This window comes from Sus scrofa, chromosome 4, assembly GCF_054392235.1.
Source record: "Sus scrofa isolate SSC_HxYL_T2T_F1_AM1 chromosome 4, Sscrofa_HxYL_maternal_Yorkshire_Landrace_v2.0, whole genome shotgun sequence".
Classification (NCBI taxonomy): Eukaryota; Metazoa; Chordata; class Mammalia; order Artiodactyla; family Suidae; genus Sus; species Sus scrofa.
The window spans coordinates 136,093,011-136,108,597 of record NC_139386.1 but is presented as its reverse complement, the minus strand read 5'-3'; the positions used below and the strand labels follow the sequence as shown (position 1 = coordinate 136,108,597).

The 15,587-nt window shown below is 48.7% G+C and overlaps 1 protein-coding gene across 10 annotated transcripts in view; it reads right to left on the bottom strand.

The window, feature by feature from the left end:
• The window catches only part of DDAH1 (dimethylarginine dimethylaminohydrolase 1), a 132,140-nt gene that overhangs the window by 24,420 nt on the left and 92,133 nt on the right, over positions 1-15,587 (bottom strand). For 4 of the 10 annotated variants that reach the window (XM_021090342.2, XM_085024228.1, XM_013980506.3 and 1 more), the window contains 3 exons: positions 13,130-13,229; positions 6,364-6,437; positions 5,453-5,572 (listed from right to left, as the gene is read on the bottom strand). In XM_021090342.2, the coding sequence (XP_020946001.1) occupies positions 5,453-5,572; positions 6,364-6,437; positions 13,130-13,229 (294 nt within the window). Of the gene's footprint in view, positions 1-354; positions 1,276-3,131; positions 5,573-6,363; positions 6,438-13,129; positions 13,230-13,354; positions 13,661-15,587 lie in introns of those variants that run through there. The other 6 variants (XR_014844938.1, XR_014844940.1, XR_014844941.1 and 3 more) reach the window with 4 other exon arrangements.

Here is a 15,587-nt window from a genome sequence, read left to right as displayed (position 1 = left end):
TTTGTGTTTTAATTTCTTAATTCAGGCCTGGTAGACTGTTTTTTAAAAAACTATTGTCTAGTGGATCCAGTGCAACTAGAACAGACAACCCGATAATGACTCAATTAAACCTGCAATGGATTTTGTCAATTTGCCTTTCATAGCAGAGACCCAAAGTGGGGAATCTTGTGGCTACAGACTAATTCCCTGGGACAACAACTAAAAACACAAAGTCTTTATTTTTCCATTTCAATCACCCTGTTGATAACTTGTTCGCTCTCATTCTGTCTTTTGGTTTGGGCTGCTGCTGTTCCAGTTGTCATTAAAGGAAATTCCAGGCGACTGAGAAAACGTACAAAATCCAAACACTTCGAGGGTTTTTCCATCTGCATTTTTATAAGGCCACCTATAAAATACCATGGACATTTTTGGACATAAAAATCAATGCTGAAGCTGAGTCAATATGAGAGGAAATGCTGAGTGACCTCTACTCTATAGTCAGTCAGTCGAAAGAAAAACACACTGCATCCCATGCAGACCCAGTCATCGCAAAGCAAGCAGCCCTGCCCGTACTCCAGGAATCTCACAAATGCAATTTATTTCAGGAAGTAGATAAAAACTCAAAGGCATGACGATCATTTTAATTTAAAACTATACATCTACTGGAATTCCATGGACTCTATTTCAGCTCCGTTTACACGACAAAGACAAAAAGTGGAGGGGTGCTTTCATAATGGTTTTCGTGTCACCTCCTTTTGGCACTTCTACTAAAAGTCTTCTTAAACAGTAATTCATTGGGATATAAGAGAATAGAATTACTAATAAAAGAAAGGCCATTACATCAAACTGCAGATGCCAAAAGGAGAAGTACCTGGGCACCTTGTGGGGCGAGGGTAGGAAAGGGTGTGCCAGCAGGTGGCACGGCCCCCAGTGTGTCAGAACCACACGGCCCCTGAGCTCTGAGCGCAGCTAGGGCACAGCGTCCAGGGCTGCTGAGTGTCGGGCAAGTTTCAGCTAAGTGCCTCTGCTCCCCAGAGCGCCTCCCTCCTCCGTCACCCCCCACTGGTTCCGACTTTCTTTTCCCTCCTGTTGGCTGCATGACAGACTGCTACCCAGGAGACTGAGCTACAAACCATTACTACAAGGGGTTCCCGCCCTGGCTCAGTGGTTACAAACTCGACTAGTATCCATGAGGACGTGGGTTCGATCCCTGGCCTCACTCAGTGGGTTAAGGATCTAGCATTGCTGTGAGCTAAGGTGTAGGCCGGCAGCTGTAGCTCTGATTGGACCCCTAGCCTGGGAACCTCCATATGCCGCAGGTGTGGTCGTTAAATAAATAAATAAAAAGTCAAGATCTCTACTGCGAGTCCCTCTCAGGGGCGAGAATTACAATCTGTCCTCCTGTGACAGACAGCATCTAATTAATCCAGGCGGTTCCAGGAAAGCAAGTCGAATTTGGCATGGATCTAGAAAAAGAGTGAGATCTGGTGCCCACGGACCCCTTATCTTGTCGTTTTCCCTCCCCCACTTTGCTGACGCATGAGGACAATTAAACACTGAAAGTTTACAAAGGCCGGCAGGCACGGGGGCGGGGAGAGGGGGGCGATGTTGGTCAAGGGGTACAAAGTTTCAGTCCCCCCCCGCTTAGTTGAAAAAAGGAAAAAAAAAAAAACCCACAGGCTGGCCTGTGGAAAAGACAGGCACATGCCACGCAAGGTGAAGCAGAGGTCGGAGACTCGGACTGAGCTCCCGGAGAATTATTTCTGTAAGGAAATCGTAGCCCGCTTCCAACAATATGACACATGTGCTTTTACTAAACTTTAAAAATTAAAGTGTAACATACAAGATGCTATAAGAGCCAGGCCCTGACTCCTTCTTTCCCCAAATCACCACTATTCCGACGGCGACCAGCCCAGAGAAGTTTTGGGTCTCCTTTAACTTCAAAGGAAGGGGTAACAGAACATGTGTTATCTGGAGGTTGACTTCTGCTCGAATCCTTTTTAGAAGCAGAGGTTCCAGCTGTGGAGCTCTCACCTCCTTCGAGCAAACACACGGTCTTCCTGGAAGTGTACCAGGAGGTCTCGGGCCTGCGCAGGAGTTAATTACTCACAGCGCTTCCTTCCGCAGCTGGAGGAGCAGGACAGGGAAGCGGGTGCCCAGGGCACAGAGGGAACAAGGCAAAGTGGGGGAGAAAAACTGCAGCGAAGGCAGGCTGCTCTAAAGGCACCTTCGCTCAGCTCGTGGTAGACTTGGTATCCCGTCCTCCGTGATTTCAAATCCATCTCACCTCCGGGACTTTGGCCACCTCGACGGTAAAATACAGCAGCACCAGCTCCTCCGTTCGTCTGCCCTTCGTCCTGCCTGCGTCAGGCAGCCTGCGGGAGGCGTGCCCTGGGCTTTTCAGCAGGGAATTTCTAAAGTCATCCCAGAGGGACGACTTCATCTAAATACACAGCGCATACTCTATTAAACCTACCACAGCCTCGGCAGGTAGGATGGTTTCTCCAGAGGAACCCACTTCACCAACCACTAAGCGTTTGTCGCGCATTACAAAGCATTCCAAACGCAGCAAGGCTCGGGCTCTGCGCTTTGAGTGAATATGTAAGACGCCGCCGTTTGCAGACTCCAAAGGAAGCAAGCGCTCAGCCACAGGGGCAGCCGAGGGCCGTGGCCACAGGAAGGGGCAGTCCACCGCCATCTAAATGCCACACCCTTCAGAGAGATGCCCAAGTGGCTCCTCTACAGAGGCAAGACTGAGACATCAAGATTTACCAAGGAAAAGCAGGTATCTGGGACCAAACTCACATCGTCCCTGAAACAGGTCAGATCCTGATACCAGCCAAAAAATGGGAAGAGGTGATAGCTGGAGAGATGGGAGGAGCAAGAGGGAGCTTGGCTAGAACGAGCTCTTTCGCGGTGGACTCATGGTGAAATAATCGGAACAGGCTTTCCCGGAGCTCCCGTTGTGGCTCAGTGGTTAACGAACCTGACTAGGAACCATGAGTGCGGGTTCAATCCCCCTGGCCTTGCTCAGTGGGTTAAGGACCCGGCGTTGCCGAGAGCTGTGGTGTAGGTTGAAGATGTGGCTTGGATTCCATGTGGCTGTGGCTGTGGAGCAGCGCGGTGGCTACAGCTCCGATTAGACCCCTAGCCTGGGAACCTCCAGGTGCCACGGGTGCGGCCCTAGAAAAGGCAAAAAAAAAAAAAGAATAGGCTTTCCAACAGAAAAAAAAAAAAAAATGGTGCAGAGTGGGTTGGGCAACTGAGCGGAGAACTGGGGTGCAGGAAACTCCATTCTGGAACCATGAGATCCTATTGAGAATATGCCTTATTTCATTCGACCTCAGTATTTTCGCGTGTGAAATAGTAAAAATAAAACCAATGTGCTTTCATTTCTCGTAAATGACACATCTGTCCCTGCCCATCCGTCTTCCTGCCGCCTATATTGGTACTTATATGTCTGTATTAGGAGTAGGACTTACTCACTATCAATTCTGCTGACTGATTTAACACAAGAGCCAAAACCATGCTCGAGGAAGCAGTTGAGTTCACCAAGTCTGAATTTCACCAAGGCTCCTATTTCTGACCCGAGGACGCGCCCTCGTGGAGGTCTCCTTATTCTTTGGTTCGCTCTGTCCTCCTGCTTCTGCTCCAGGGAAGAGGCCTTTCTGATGCCAGGGAGACGGCGGGCAGGCATCCGCCAACTCCACGGCCCATGGCTTGTGAAGCACATTCACCGACGGAAAATTCAGTCTCCGAAGAAGGCCTTTTAGTCCGTGAGGGTTATTTCCAGCTTCTGACCCGAAGGTTTCAAGCAGAGTGAGCAGGGTCATTAGCACTGACTCACACGAACCCTAAAGCAAGGAGGGCTGGGAGGCCTCCCCTGGGATTCTCCACCCAGCGCCCCCGACACCCCCTCCAAGACCCACATCGGGCCGCCTTTTCTTCACGAAGCCTCCTCTGAATAGCCAGATCTCAGAGCCTCCTCTTCTCTGAAGGACAGGACCGCTTCCCGTAGCTCGGGGCTCGCGAACCGCACACTATCTCTTGGTTTGTTCTGTTAGTGCCCCCAGACTGTTTAAATGAGCGACCAGTCTGAGTTAGAGACGGAGTTTCCCCAGAAGGGCAGGTGGTACGTCCCTGTGTCTGCCCCGAGGAGGTGCTTTCTGCTCCGTTCACACAAACACACAGCGGTGGCCAGCTTCACCCTCCCCTCTTGTCAGCCGCTTCGACGTGAGCAGACCGACCCCGCTGCCGGGGGTCGGGGGTCGGACACCAGGGTTAACCTCTGAGGGGAAGGCCCTCCGAGTCACACAGCCCATGAGAGGTTTTTTCACACGCAGAGAGCGGACACAGCCTCCCAGGAGAAACGAAAGAAGACTCTCTAAAGGCGACAGAGGAGAAGCCACCAAATTCAAATTCTGAGGTAGGCTGCTGGGCCACAGCGGCTCGAGGCCCTAGAAATACAGTGAAAGGTGCAGTTTGGGAAAAGGAAGAGGCAGGGGAGCTGCTGAAAGAAGCTGCGGATCATGCACAGGGGAGCTCGGCCCCTGGGAGGCCGAGCCTGCTTCCCCGACACCCGCACGGGTCAGGCCACGGGCGGCACCCTGGGCACAGGGGCCCCCTCCCCACAAGGAGGCTCCGTCCCAGCCCTTCAGGGAGTCCGGCCTCGGGCAGAGGAAGGGCCGCAGACAGTGCCGGCCTCGCGGCAGCCTGGGCCCCGCGGGCCGGCTCTTGGCACAGTGGGGAGACTCCCCTCCGCTTCCGGCCACTCCTCGTTCACCGAGGTTTCGTCAGGAGCCCCCCGGGGCCAAGCCCAGAGCGGCCCCCCCGCCCCGAGGAAGCGTCCGGTGGCCCCCGGGGTGCTGGTTTCCGAGAAGCCACGAGCCCTCGACCTGAGACGGCACAACGAAGGCTCGTCAGCAGCGTCGCCACTTCCGTCTGGCTGAGGGACGGGCCCAGGGCGCGTCACAATTTCCCTGGCCTTTCCTGTTCTGAGGAAATTCCTTTCCTACAAGGTAAGCATTCCGGTACCCATGAAGAAGTCACTCAAGCAGCTCTGAATCATTCTGCAAGATTCCATGAAACAGTTGACACGAAAGGACGCCAGGAACGGGAACAAGCGCGGGTCCCCAGTGCCCGACGCAGACACAAACCACCGCGGCGGCTCTGCCGGTGGGACGCCCCTTCCCCCCAGAGGAAGCCCCCGGCTGGGCCTGCCAGGGCCTGCCTAGGACCCCTGGCTGTGCGGCAGCCGCGTCGAGACGTCCTTGCACCGACACACTTCCCGCGAACTGCTCCTCGGAGTGCGCTTCCTAGGGAGAGGCCTGCGAGGGGCGCCTGGTCCTTCGTCAACGTGGGGTCAGGACAGCGGGCCTCAGAGAAGCTCCAGGGCCGGCCTGCCCTCCCCTGGCTCGCTGTCCGCTCCGCAGACGGAACTGGGAAAACCTAAGACCCGCAGGTTCATACTTACCTTGAGGGCCTTCTGGGCAGAGTCACTGGATCCAATTGCAATGAGGTTCGGCCCAGCCATGCTGCAGAAGCTCTTCAGATGCAAAGAGTCGGCCACCGGGACTGTGGACACCGCATAGTCCTACGCACACAGCACAGAGAAGGACTGCGGCATGGCACCATCGCTCCGAACCGCTTGCCACCCGCCCCAGGACACGCTTGCTCTGCTGAAGGCTGCCAGGGCCCCCGAATATCTGGAGGAAAACTGGGACCCACAGGTTTGGGTATCGCACTTAAGGGAAGACCGCGTCTGGGGAGCAAGTTCAGAGCCTCCTTCCAGACGCGCAACCGTGTCACAGCGTCGCCCGCTGACCCCTGGAGTGGGCTGCTCCGGACGGATGCGTCTGAAGCTCCTGGGCAGATAAGAGCCTCTCACGTCTTTGTGGAGAAGACAGCTTCTTGGGAGTCCTCTCTCTTCCTAAGCTGTCTCGTGAGCCTATCTGCTAATGAGCAACAGAGCAAAGGGACCTCGGGACGATGTAGGGGCAACGCCCAGCAGAGTTTCCAGCACACAGTAGGCACCTTAGTGCCGGTGCTCTTTGGTTCCACTCTGAAAAATCCACATTTCATGTCAGAGTCAGCTGGGACTCTGGGTTTTTTTCTTAAGTCATCAGGTGTGACAGAAACATCCGTCGGCTGGTTGTATGTTTATGCGCTGGGAGGAACCCACGTCCATATGTGCTAACTTGGTTGCCGCTGGGGGTCCCAGGAAGCCTGTTTACTAAGTTCTAGCTTCTAAAACTTCTGGCAAACATACAAATATCCGGAATTACTTCGCAGAGCCCACGACATAGAAATACATACTGATTCAATGGATTTATGAATATTTATGAGGCAGTCATTCTGTGCCTGGCATAAATTATCCTTACCTACCTTAAAAGTATCTGCCAAGATCTCAGCACCTCGTTGATTTGTCCTTTTGGAAAGGCCCACAAAAAATTCTCTGCCTGTAACACAGTCATGGAACACAGTGAGTGGGTGGCACTGGGGAGGGGACACTATTTCTCTCTCTGTAAACAGACGTTAAAGCATCACAGAGTCTTTCCTCCTGCGCTGAGCCCGCTCTCCACACACATCTCCTTCCCACCGAGCGCCTTTAGAAAGAGAGGCTTCGGATTCACAGAGCCAGAAGGGTGGTTGCCAGGGCCGGTGGACACAGGGGACTGGGGAGTCGGTGTTTAATGGGCATGAAGTGTCATCTGGGGAAGGTGAAGAAGGGCTGGAGACGGAGGCTGGGCACGGGTGCTCAGCCCGAGGGTGGTGAATGCCCCAAACTGTCCTTACTCGTGGTTAAACGGGAAATGTTACGCTATATATATTTTACCACAACAGGAGAATAAAGTTTTTATTTAAGAAATAATAGAAATAAGCACATCAATAATCTGTAACCAGAAATTAAGCAACAGCAACAAGTCACCAGAGCTTTGTTTCTGTTTTCTCTAAAAGAACAGCACTAGGCCGTCTGGAGGAAGTCAGATTCCTTTTTTATTAACGTTGATGTAAGGGCTGAAAAACCGTCTGGGTGAAGGGAATTTGGCGCTGACGTTAGGTCTGAGCAATAAGGGCCACCTTGAAAACAATACATCTGCTTCTGTCAAATCACACCTCAAAGACGCCGACCTGCACGGTACTAAGCTTTAGGAGAAGGAAACGTCCCATTTATCCGGCTTTTCCGCAATTCTACCACTTTTCTTCTCTAAAGGCAAAACACTGAGTAAAAAGAGTCTCCTAGTCGTGGCCGAAGAACAGAGTAGACAGAGCGAGGCGGGGTTACATGCAGAGATGCGACCCTCCCTTAATTCTCTGGAAAAAGACCTCCATACAGAATGTGGAGGAAACACTCCAGGAGAAATCAGTGTACAGTTTCCCCAGACCATGAGGCTAAAGTATAAGAAGAGCGGCCGTGTGGAAAGACTTGCTTGGTGGACTTTACAACTTTGCGGTGTCCTTATAAAGAGGGTAAATGACACTTTAGGTCAAACGGTGTTACCTAAGTCCCAGTGGCTTACGCTGAGGCAGAAACACGAACGGCTAGTGGCACACTGACGGGGTTTTGGCAAAGGCGCCACTGTGTTGTTCTTTAATAAAACTCGCTCCGTGCAAATCAAACCCAAGGGCAAGCCCTGCACTTGACAAAAGCATCACTCGCTTGATTAAGTCAGCCGAGGAGTTCCTGTGGCGCAGGGGTTAACGAATCCGACGAGGAACCGTGAGGTTGCGGTTCGATCCCTGACCTCACTCAGTGGGTTAACGATCCGGCGTTGCCGTGAGCTGTGGTGCAGGTTGCGGATGTGGCTCGGATCCCGCGTAGCTGTGGCTGTGGCTGTGGCCGGCGGCTAAAGCTCCGATTTGACCCCCTAGCCTGGGAACCTCCATATGCCACAGGAATGGCCCAAGAAAAGGCAAAAAGACAAAAAAAAAAAAAAAAAGAAAGTCAGCTGAACTGTTAAAAAGTCAAATTTCCTTAACTCCCTTAAGATAAACATAACTTTTTTATCACACCCAATGAGATTTACACACAATTTTTAAGGAAAACATTTACTGCATTAAGCAAATTTAAACAAATTTATTGTTTAAAACACATTTACGGTAGGGCTCTCACACAGTTTCCATTTTAAAGGACTAAGGTGAAAAGAAAGCACAAAGAGAAGCTTCTCCTTACGAAAGTACGTTGGCCCCCTGTTTCGGGCTGTCTGCTGGCCTCTGTCCCTAAATGGCCTTCCTGATAAAACGATGCAGATGCTGGAATCAAATTTCTTTTTTGGTCCTTACGTGTCTCATGCCATCTTCTCCCACACCACTGCGCCCTCGTCTTCTTGTCCGCCCTCACCTCGTTCCGTCACACAGGAAACCAGGGCATTTGTCCTACTGACTTTCCTACATCCTGGACGTGGTTGACTGCTTCCGTGTGTTCCGTCTAACATTATTATTTTATTTTATTTTATTTTATTTTTTTGCTTTTTAGGGCCACACCCAAGGCATATGGAAGTTCCCAGGCGAGGGGTGTAGCTACAGCTGCCGGCCTGCACCACAGCCACAGCCACGCAGGATCCGAGCCACGTTTGTGGCCTACACCACAGCTCATGGTAAGGTCGAATCCTTAACCCACTGAGGGATGCCAGGGATGGAACCTGCATCTTCATGGATCCTAGGTGGGTTCGTTAACCGCTGAGCCACGAAGGGAACTCCCCCGACTGAACATGAAACTCTTCCTTTAACCTTTTATTTTTGGTAAACTGATGGTGTAGGTAGATGCTTAATTAGATTCTTGTTCAAAAGGTTTTTTTTTTTTTGGATAGGACTCCAGAGGTGAGATTGTGCTTCTGCTGCATCACACCCTGAAGCATGTGAGCGACTGTCACACTTTCAGTGACACTAGAGGTGTCAGTGTGTCTGGTGGTATCGTCCAATCCCCCCTTTATAAAGTCCCCCATCAAGCCTTCAAACAAAGGCTTGAGCATCCCTTGGGGATCACTGCACAGGTCCATCATTTTATTAGGGATGTGCATTTACGGGCTAGAGTTCTAAAAATAAAAACTTTCCTCAATTTATTTGGTCTGCTTGAAATAGGATTCACAAAGGGGAGATGGGCTTGAGTCTTTCCTTTATCAAGGACCACAGCCATGAGCCGGGATCCCAGGAACTTATAATAATGAACAACGTGTTTTTTAAAAGCATCACTATCCACTAATAAGCCAGAGACTAAATCATAATGAAAGCCAGAAAATATTTGGAATAAACGATAACAAAGATATTCCTGTCAAAACAAAAGATTCAGCTGAAGCGGTCGGTGGACGGAAAGTCAAACAGCCGTCGATGCTTTACATTAAGAAGAGGCACGATTCCAAGTTAAAGAGACAACATTCTACCTGGACATGCCAGGGAAAAAGAGCAACAAGAACAAGGAAATGCGAAGGCAGGAAATAAAGATAGAAATAGGAAGATAAAAAGAAACATGAAAGAGAGAGCTCAGCAAAGCCCAAAACTGGGACTTTGAAAATTATCAGACCTCTGGCAAGAAAAACAGAGAAGGCACAAGTAAACGTCATGAATGAAAGGGGGACATGGCTGTGGTTGAGGTGAAGCTTAGAAGAGATATTAAGAAGAGTTCCCGTCGTGGCGCAGTGGTTAACGAATCCGACTAGGAACCATGAGGTTGCGGGTTCGGTCCCTGCCCTTGCTCCAGTGGGTTAAGGATCCGGTGTTGCCGTGAGCTGTGGTGTAGGTTGCAGACGCGGCTCGGATCCTGCGTTGCTGTGGCTCTGGCGCAGGCCGGTGGCTACAGCTCCGATTCAACCCCTAGCCTGGGAACCTTCATATGCTGCGGGAGCGGCTCAAGAAAAGGCAAAAAGACAAAAAAAAAAGAGACATTAAGAAGATAAGAAAAACCCAATACATAAAACTTAGATAGTCTCAGAAAACAGAACTCACCAAAACTGACTCAGAAAAACCTCAATAGTCAGAAGCTGCTTAAAATCTCCCCACAAAGAAAGCACAGTCCCACGGGGCCTGCTTACGGGTAAGTCCCACCGAGCTTCATGCACAACACGAACTGTACTGATTTGGGGAACAGTTGTATTCCTAGTACCTTCCACGAGGTTGGCATAACTCTGACCAAAGCCAGACAAGGACAACAAGAAGGGAAATTACAGGCCACAGAAACGAAATCTTAAAACAAATATTAGCCAACTAAATGCACCACTGCAGCACAAGGAGAATGTATCTTAAGTGTGATTTCATCCCGGGAGTGTAAGCTTTGACCACTGGTATCAGAAAATCAATTAATGTGATTAGCCACATCAATAGATGCAAGAAGAAAATGATGGCCCCCGAAGTCATCTCTCTGAGGCAACGAAGCCTTTACGCCCTGACCTGAAATTCCTTTTCTGGCTGTCCCTTTAGAGGAACGCTCTAGGGACACACACAACGTGCACCGCAGCACTGAAGACAACAACGAGAGCTGAAAAGCGCTCAGATGCACCTCGGCAGCAAATGAATAAACACATCGTGGTGTATTCTCACCACGGAACCCCGCACGGCAGTGACAACGAACGAAGGTCAGCTAAATTGATCGGGTTGGATCGAAGGCGGAAAACTCCTGCAGGCTCATGCAGTATCGCCCCAGTCATGCCGAGCTATAAGGCGAGCAGAAGGAAGAAGCAGGGAACTGGGAACGCACGTCCCGAGGGGAAGCTCAGGGAAGACAGGCTCGGCTAAGGCCCAGCTCAGGAGGCGGAGGCCTCCTCGGCCCTGGCAGCTCCGCTTCTGGAGCCGGGCGCGGGCACCCGAGGGTTCGTGTTATTATTGGTCTTTACGCTGCACACAAACACTTCACCGCTTTTGAAAATGGCTCCATATTTCCTCAAAACAAATAAATGAACTTAGAGGTAGGCCGATGTTGTCTGTTTGGAGAAACAGGATTGAAACCGTTTTGGGCGGTAGCTGCCTGTCTGCCAGAATTCCCGGTGGAACTGGAGTTGGAAATGGCTTTCCTGGGCCTGCTTCCTGATCAATTATGAACGAAGCTCCGGGGCCGAGCACGTGGAAAGTGCTCCAGATTCTGCTGCTACCCAGCTCTGCGTCCTCTAAAAGCTGAGCGGTGATGGTTGGCAAACACTGTGAATGTCATCCATGCCACCTGAACCACACGCTCAAAAATGGTTGAAATGGCAACTTTTATGTTATACGCATTTTTCTACAATTTTTAAAAAGAATCAGATGGAGAAGTAGGAACAGAAGGCAGGACCAGACATTAGGTGTGAATGAGGGGCCAAGCAGATAAAAATTTTACATGAATATCCCAGTTTTCTTTCTTTCCTTTTTTCTTTCTTTGTGTGTGTGTGTGTGTGTGTGTGTGTGTGTGTGTGTGTGTGTGTGTCGGGGGTGCATGCCTGCAGCAGGAGGGAGTTCCCAGGCCACGGATCGAGTCCAAGCCACAGCAGTGACCACACTGGATCCTGAATCCACTGAGCTACCAGGGAATTCCTATCTCAGCTTTCAATACAATAACTTTTAAGGTAGGAAGTACTGAATATTACAACAAAAAAAGCTTACAGGTAGTGTCCTAGGCAAGCCTCAAAGCTTAGGACCTGACTGGAAGTTGCGGGGAAGACATTAGGCTTGAGATGCTGGGGAAAGAAACCTTTGGCGAATGGAAGCGGTTCCCACATTGCGGCGTAGCACCGACCAGACTTCGGGGACCGTGTGCGGCTCGGCTGCTGAGATAACTAAACTCGGCCTGTTTTAAGTCGTTCTTCCAACTGTATCACCACCCGCTACAAGTTATTTATTGTCTGGCTATGTTCTGGTAAAAAAGAGTTCTATTGCCACGAAATGTGATTTACACAAGGAGCTTTTCACAAGAGCCTGCTTTCCAAGAGAAACAGGCCGCTGTTCTGTGCTGTGAGAAAGAATGAAAAGTGCCATTGATGCGGCCCAAAGACTCTCCTGAGCTGAGCTTACCAGGCAGATTCAGAGAATGCCTGGGTCGGCTTGGACACCACAGGCCTCCTGTTCTGTGCCCTTAGGACTCTGCGGTGTGGCCACCAACCCGGGGCAGGGCCACTGCCTGTGACAGTGGTGTCACAGGGCACAGCTCCAGGGGAGGCCATTCACAAACCCATGACAAAAAGAGTGCCCCTGGGGCTGGCATCACATCATGGGTATGTGACCCCAAGCAAGGAACAGAGCAAATGTCCCAGGATAAAATGCCTCCTCCAGAAACATTAATTATACCAAAATCAAGTTAGATGGCACCTTGCTTTTACACTAAAAGGAAGACGGCTGTCTGTCTGCATGCACGGGCGCCATGTAAAATTCGCATCGGCTAAAATGCTAGAATTCCGAGGAGCCTCTCGCCGTCGCTTGGGGCCACCTTCCCCGATCTCCGGGGACCAGCCTCTGCTGTCAGGGCTACAGCTGTCAGACTGGCCTTTATGCCCTGACAAGTATGGGGAAATAACTCTCACAATTAATTAAAAATCTTATTGACTAGAATGAACCTGGGGACCCAGACTTTAGCACATGGTTTTACAAAACAATAACAGTATGACCCGAAAGAGCTGGAAAGGCTAAATGCTAAAATTGCCATTTCCTTAGTAGCTATATTATACCCACTAAAAAACTGATTCCAGCTAGATCAATAATAATATCAGCTGTTTGTATTTTGTTGAGTTCTGCTATTATTTATCTGGCATGGAGCCAAACCAATTTGCACTGAAAATTACTTAAACTTATCTTGCCATCTGGGATGAATGTTATTTGTAAATGACACATCTTGAATTAAGAGTCTTTCAAACACAGACCAGATATACTGTCACACAATGCAAAGCCATGCAACCCACAAACTAATGCTGCAGAAGAACACGGTAGATGCAAAATCTATAAATTACACGTGTACACTGATAACACGTTAAAACTATGCAAATATGTACAAACAAAGGTACTAAAAGGACAAGTATTGAACAGATTATCTTTGCATGAAAGGTCATTTTTAAAATTTTCTCTCTTTTGTGCTTTTCTGGGATTTTACAAATTACCCTGACTTTGGTCATTAAAAAAAACCCCGATAATTAAACAAGGGAACGTCAGCCAGGTATGAGAAGTATTTTTAGATAGGAGAAAGTAAGGATAACTCTACCTGTGAATAAGACATCCCCACCGTCCAAGGTTGCATTTTCATCTTGCATCTCTACTATGTTGAGCTGAAGTTTTTCCAGTGCCTCTTTCATCATGTCAACCTGTTGAAAATCAAGTGATTCAGATGAATGTTCTATTTTCCAACAAGAAAAACAATCATCTAAAACTTTAGAACACTGAATTATGTTCCATGTGCACACACACACACACACACATACACACACACCCTTGTGAATACTGGAATACGTGTGGTATAGTTTGCACCAGCCGCGATCATCTTTGAGAGAAGAAATTATCTATCAGAAATTGTTTACTCTGTCCCCTTCAAGTCTAAGATCAAGTCTACATTATAATTCTTGTTGCCGTTGGACACTTGGAAAGTGTGACCAGTTAGGGACGGGAGTCAAGAGAGGTGGGAGGCAGAACACCCTACTCGCCTACCCTTGCCAGAAAATGCACGATTTAATTTCGGATCTTAACTCAGCCAGTCAATCAGAATGTCACACACACAGTGACCCATGGAAGGAATGTCAGTGACGACAACCAGTAACTTGACTTCTCAGCCCACAGAAGAGTCACTCTTTGCTATTCAAATATTTGCTAAAACATCAGAACACCTGAGGCTTCTCTGTAAACCTGAACTGCCCCTTAAATTTAACCTAGATCCTTTGAGGTGATTAACAAATACAGTAACTCCAATCAAGCCCAAGAATACTTGAAAGGGACTTTCAGGGACTTTCTATGATTCCAAGGTCCAGTCTGAAGCACAGAGAGGCGTTCCCGTCGTGGCTCAGTGGGGGTGAGCCACACTCATATGCCGCGAGTGTGGCCCTAAAAAGCAGAAAAAAAAATAAACATAAAACAAAGCACAGAGATATTTTAGGGGACACTCGTAGTAAGGATTACATTAATATAAGAACAACGTGCGGCACAGCAAATGGCCTTTGAAGTTCACTACTGAAACATTTCTGAAGATCCGTATAACCTTTAACATGGGAAAGATGTACCGTGAGAAGATATAAACAGGGATTAGGAGAAAAACAAGAGCTCACATGGCACCAGGAAAAGCAAATGTTCTTTTGGCAAAAGTGCTGCCAAAATAGAGCATGCCCAGCACACACAGTGAATTGCCAATGAAGAGTTCAGAAGACATAAACATAGCAGGATAACTTCTGAAGTAAGAAAAATACGGAAATCCTTTGACAGAAAACCTGAATTTGTGCAGTCAAAAAAAATTAAAGAGGATGCAAAACAGATTAAATATATCATCTCATCTGTGTCCTGGAACTCATGTAAAAATTCCACAAACCAGAGTGACTCAGAACAATAAAAAATTACTTCCATGGACTAAACAGTCTTAATGCTGTAATAAATACATCGCGAGACCTCTCTTCACAGCCAAACAGGTTTTCCTATGTAAGAGGAAGCGGAATTGTTGCTAGTGCATATGAAAGATGCACACCACATTTACCACGGCTTGGGCTGCAATGAACCCAGGAAACACAACTCTTTCCTTCTGTCGTCTGCCTCTGTGTCCAGGGGAAATTCACTGACTTTGGAGAAATCATGAAAATGGAGCTGCTGTTAAATTTTGTTTCTATACAAATGCTACTGCTTGTTATAAGTTAGTATTTCAAAGATTACTAGGAATTCAGCAGTAACATGTATTTTCTTTTCTCTTTCTTTCTTTTTTTTTCTTTTAGGGTCACACCTGTGGCATATGGAGGTTCCCGGACTAAGGGTGGCATCAGAGCTGTAGCTGCCAGCCTCCACCACAGCTACAGCAATGCGGGATCTGAGCCGCATCTGTGACCTATTCCACAGTTCACGGCAATGCCGGATCCTTAACCCACTGAGCGAGGTCAGGGATCGAACCTGCATCCTTAGGGATGCTAGTCAGATTTGTTTCTGCTGAGCCACAATGGGAATTCCAGCAAATATATTTCAGTTTGGAAAGTTTATATGTAACATCTCAACTCAGGAACTTGATTCAACTCCTAATTAAAAGTTCAAAGAGAACTGAAGTAGGGAGGCTAATACATACCAGTCTCAGGAACACTATACTTTTTTTTTTTTTTTTTTTTTGTCTTTTTTGCCATTTATTGGGCTGCTCTCGCAGCATATGGAGTTCCCAGGTTAGGGGTGCAATTGGAGCTGTAGCCACCGGCCTACGCCAGAGCCATAGCAACACGGGACCCGAGCCACATCTGCAACCTACACCACAGCTCACGGCAACGCCGGATCTCCAACCCACTGAGCAAGGCCAGGGATCGAACCTGCAACCTCGTGGTTCCTAGTCGGATTCGTTAACCACTGCACCACGATGGGAACTCCAACACTGTACTTTTTAAAAAAGTTCTATGTCTTTCAAATTAAAGTTGTAGAGGGTAAAATGCTTGTGGTTTTTTAAAAGTTAAAACAGCTGCATCGACATGAAAAAACTGCTTCGTGCAAGGGCA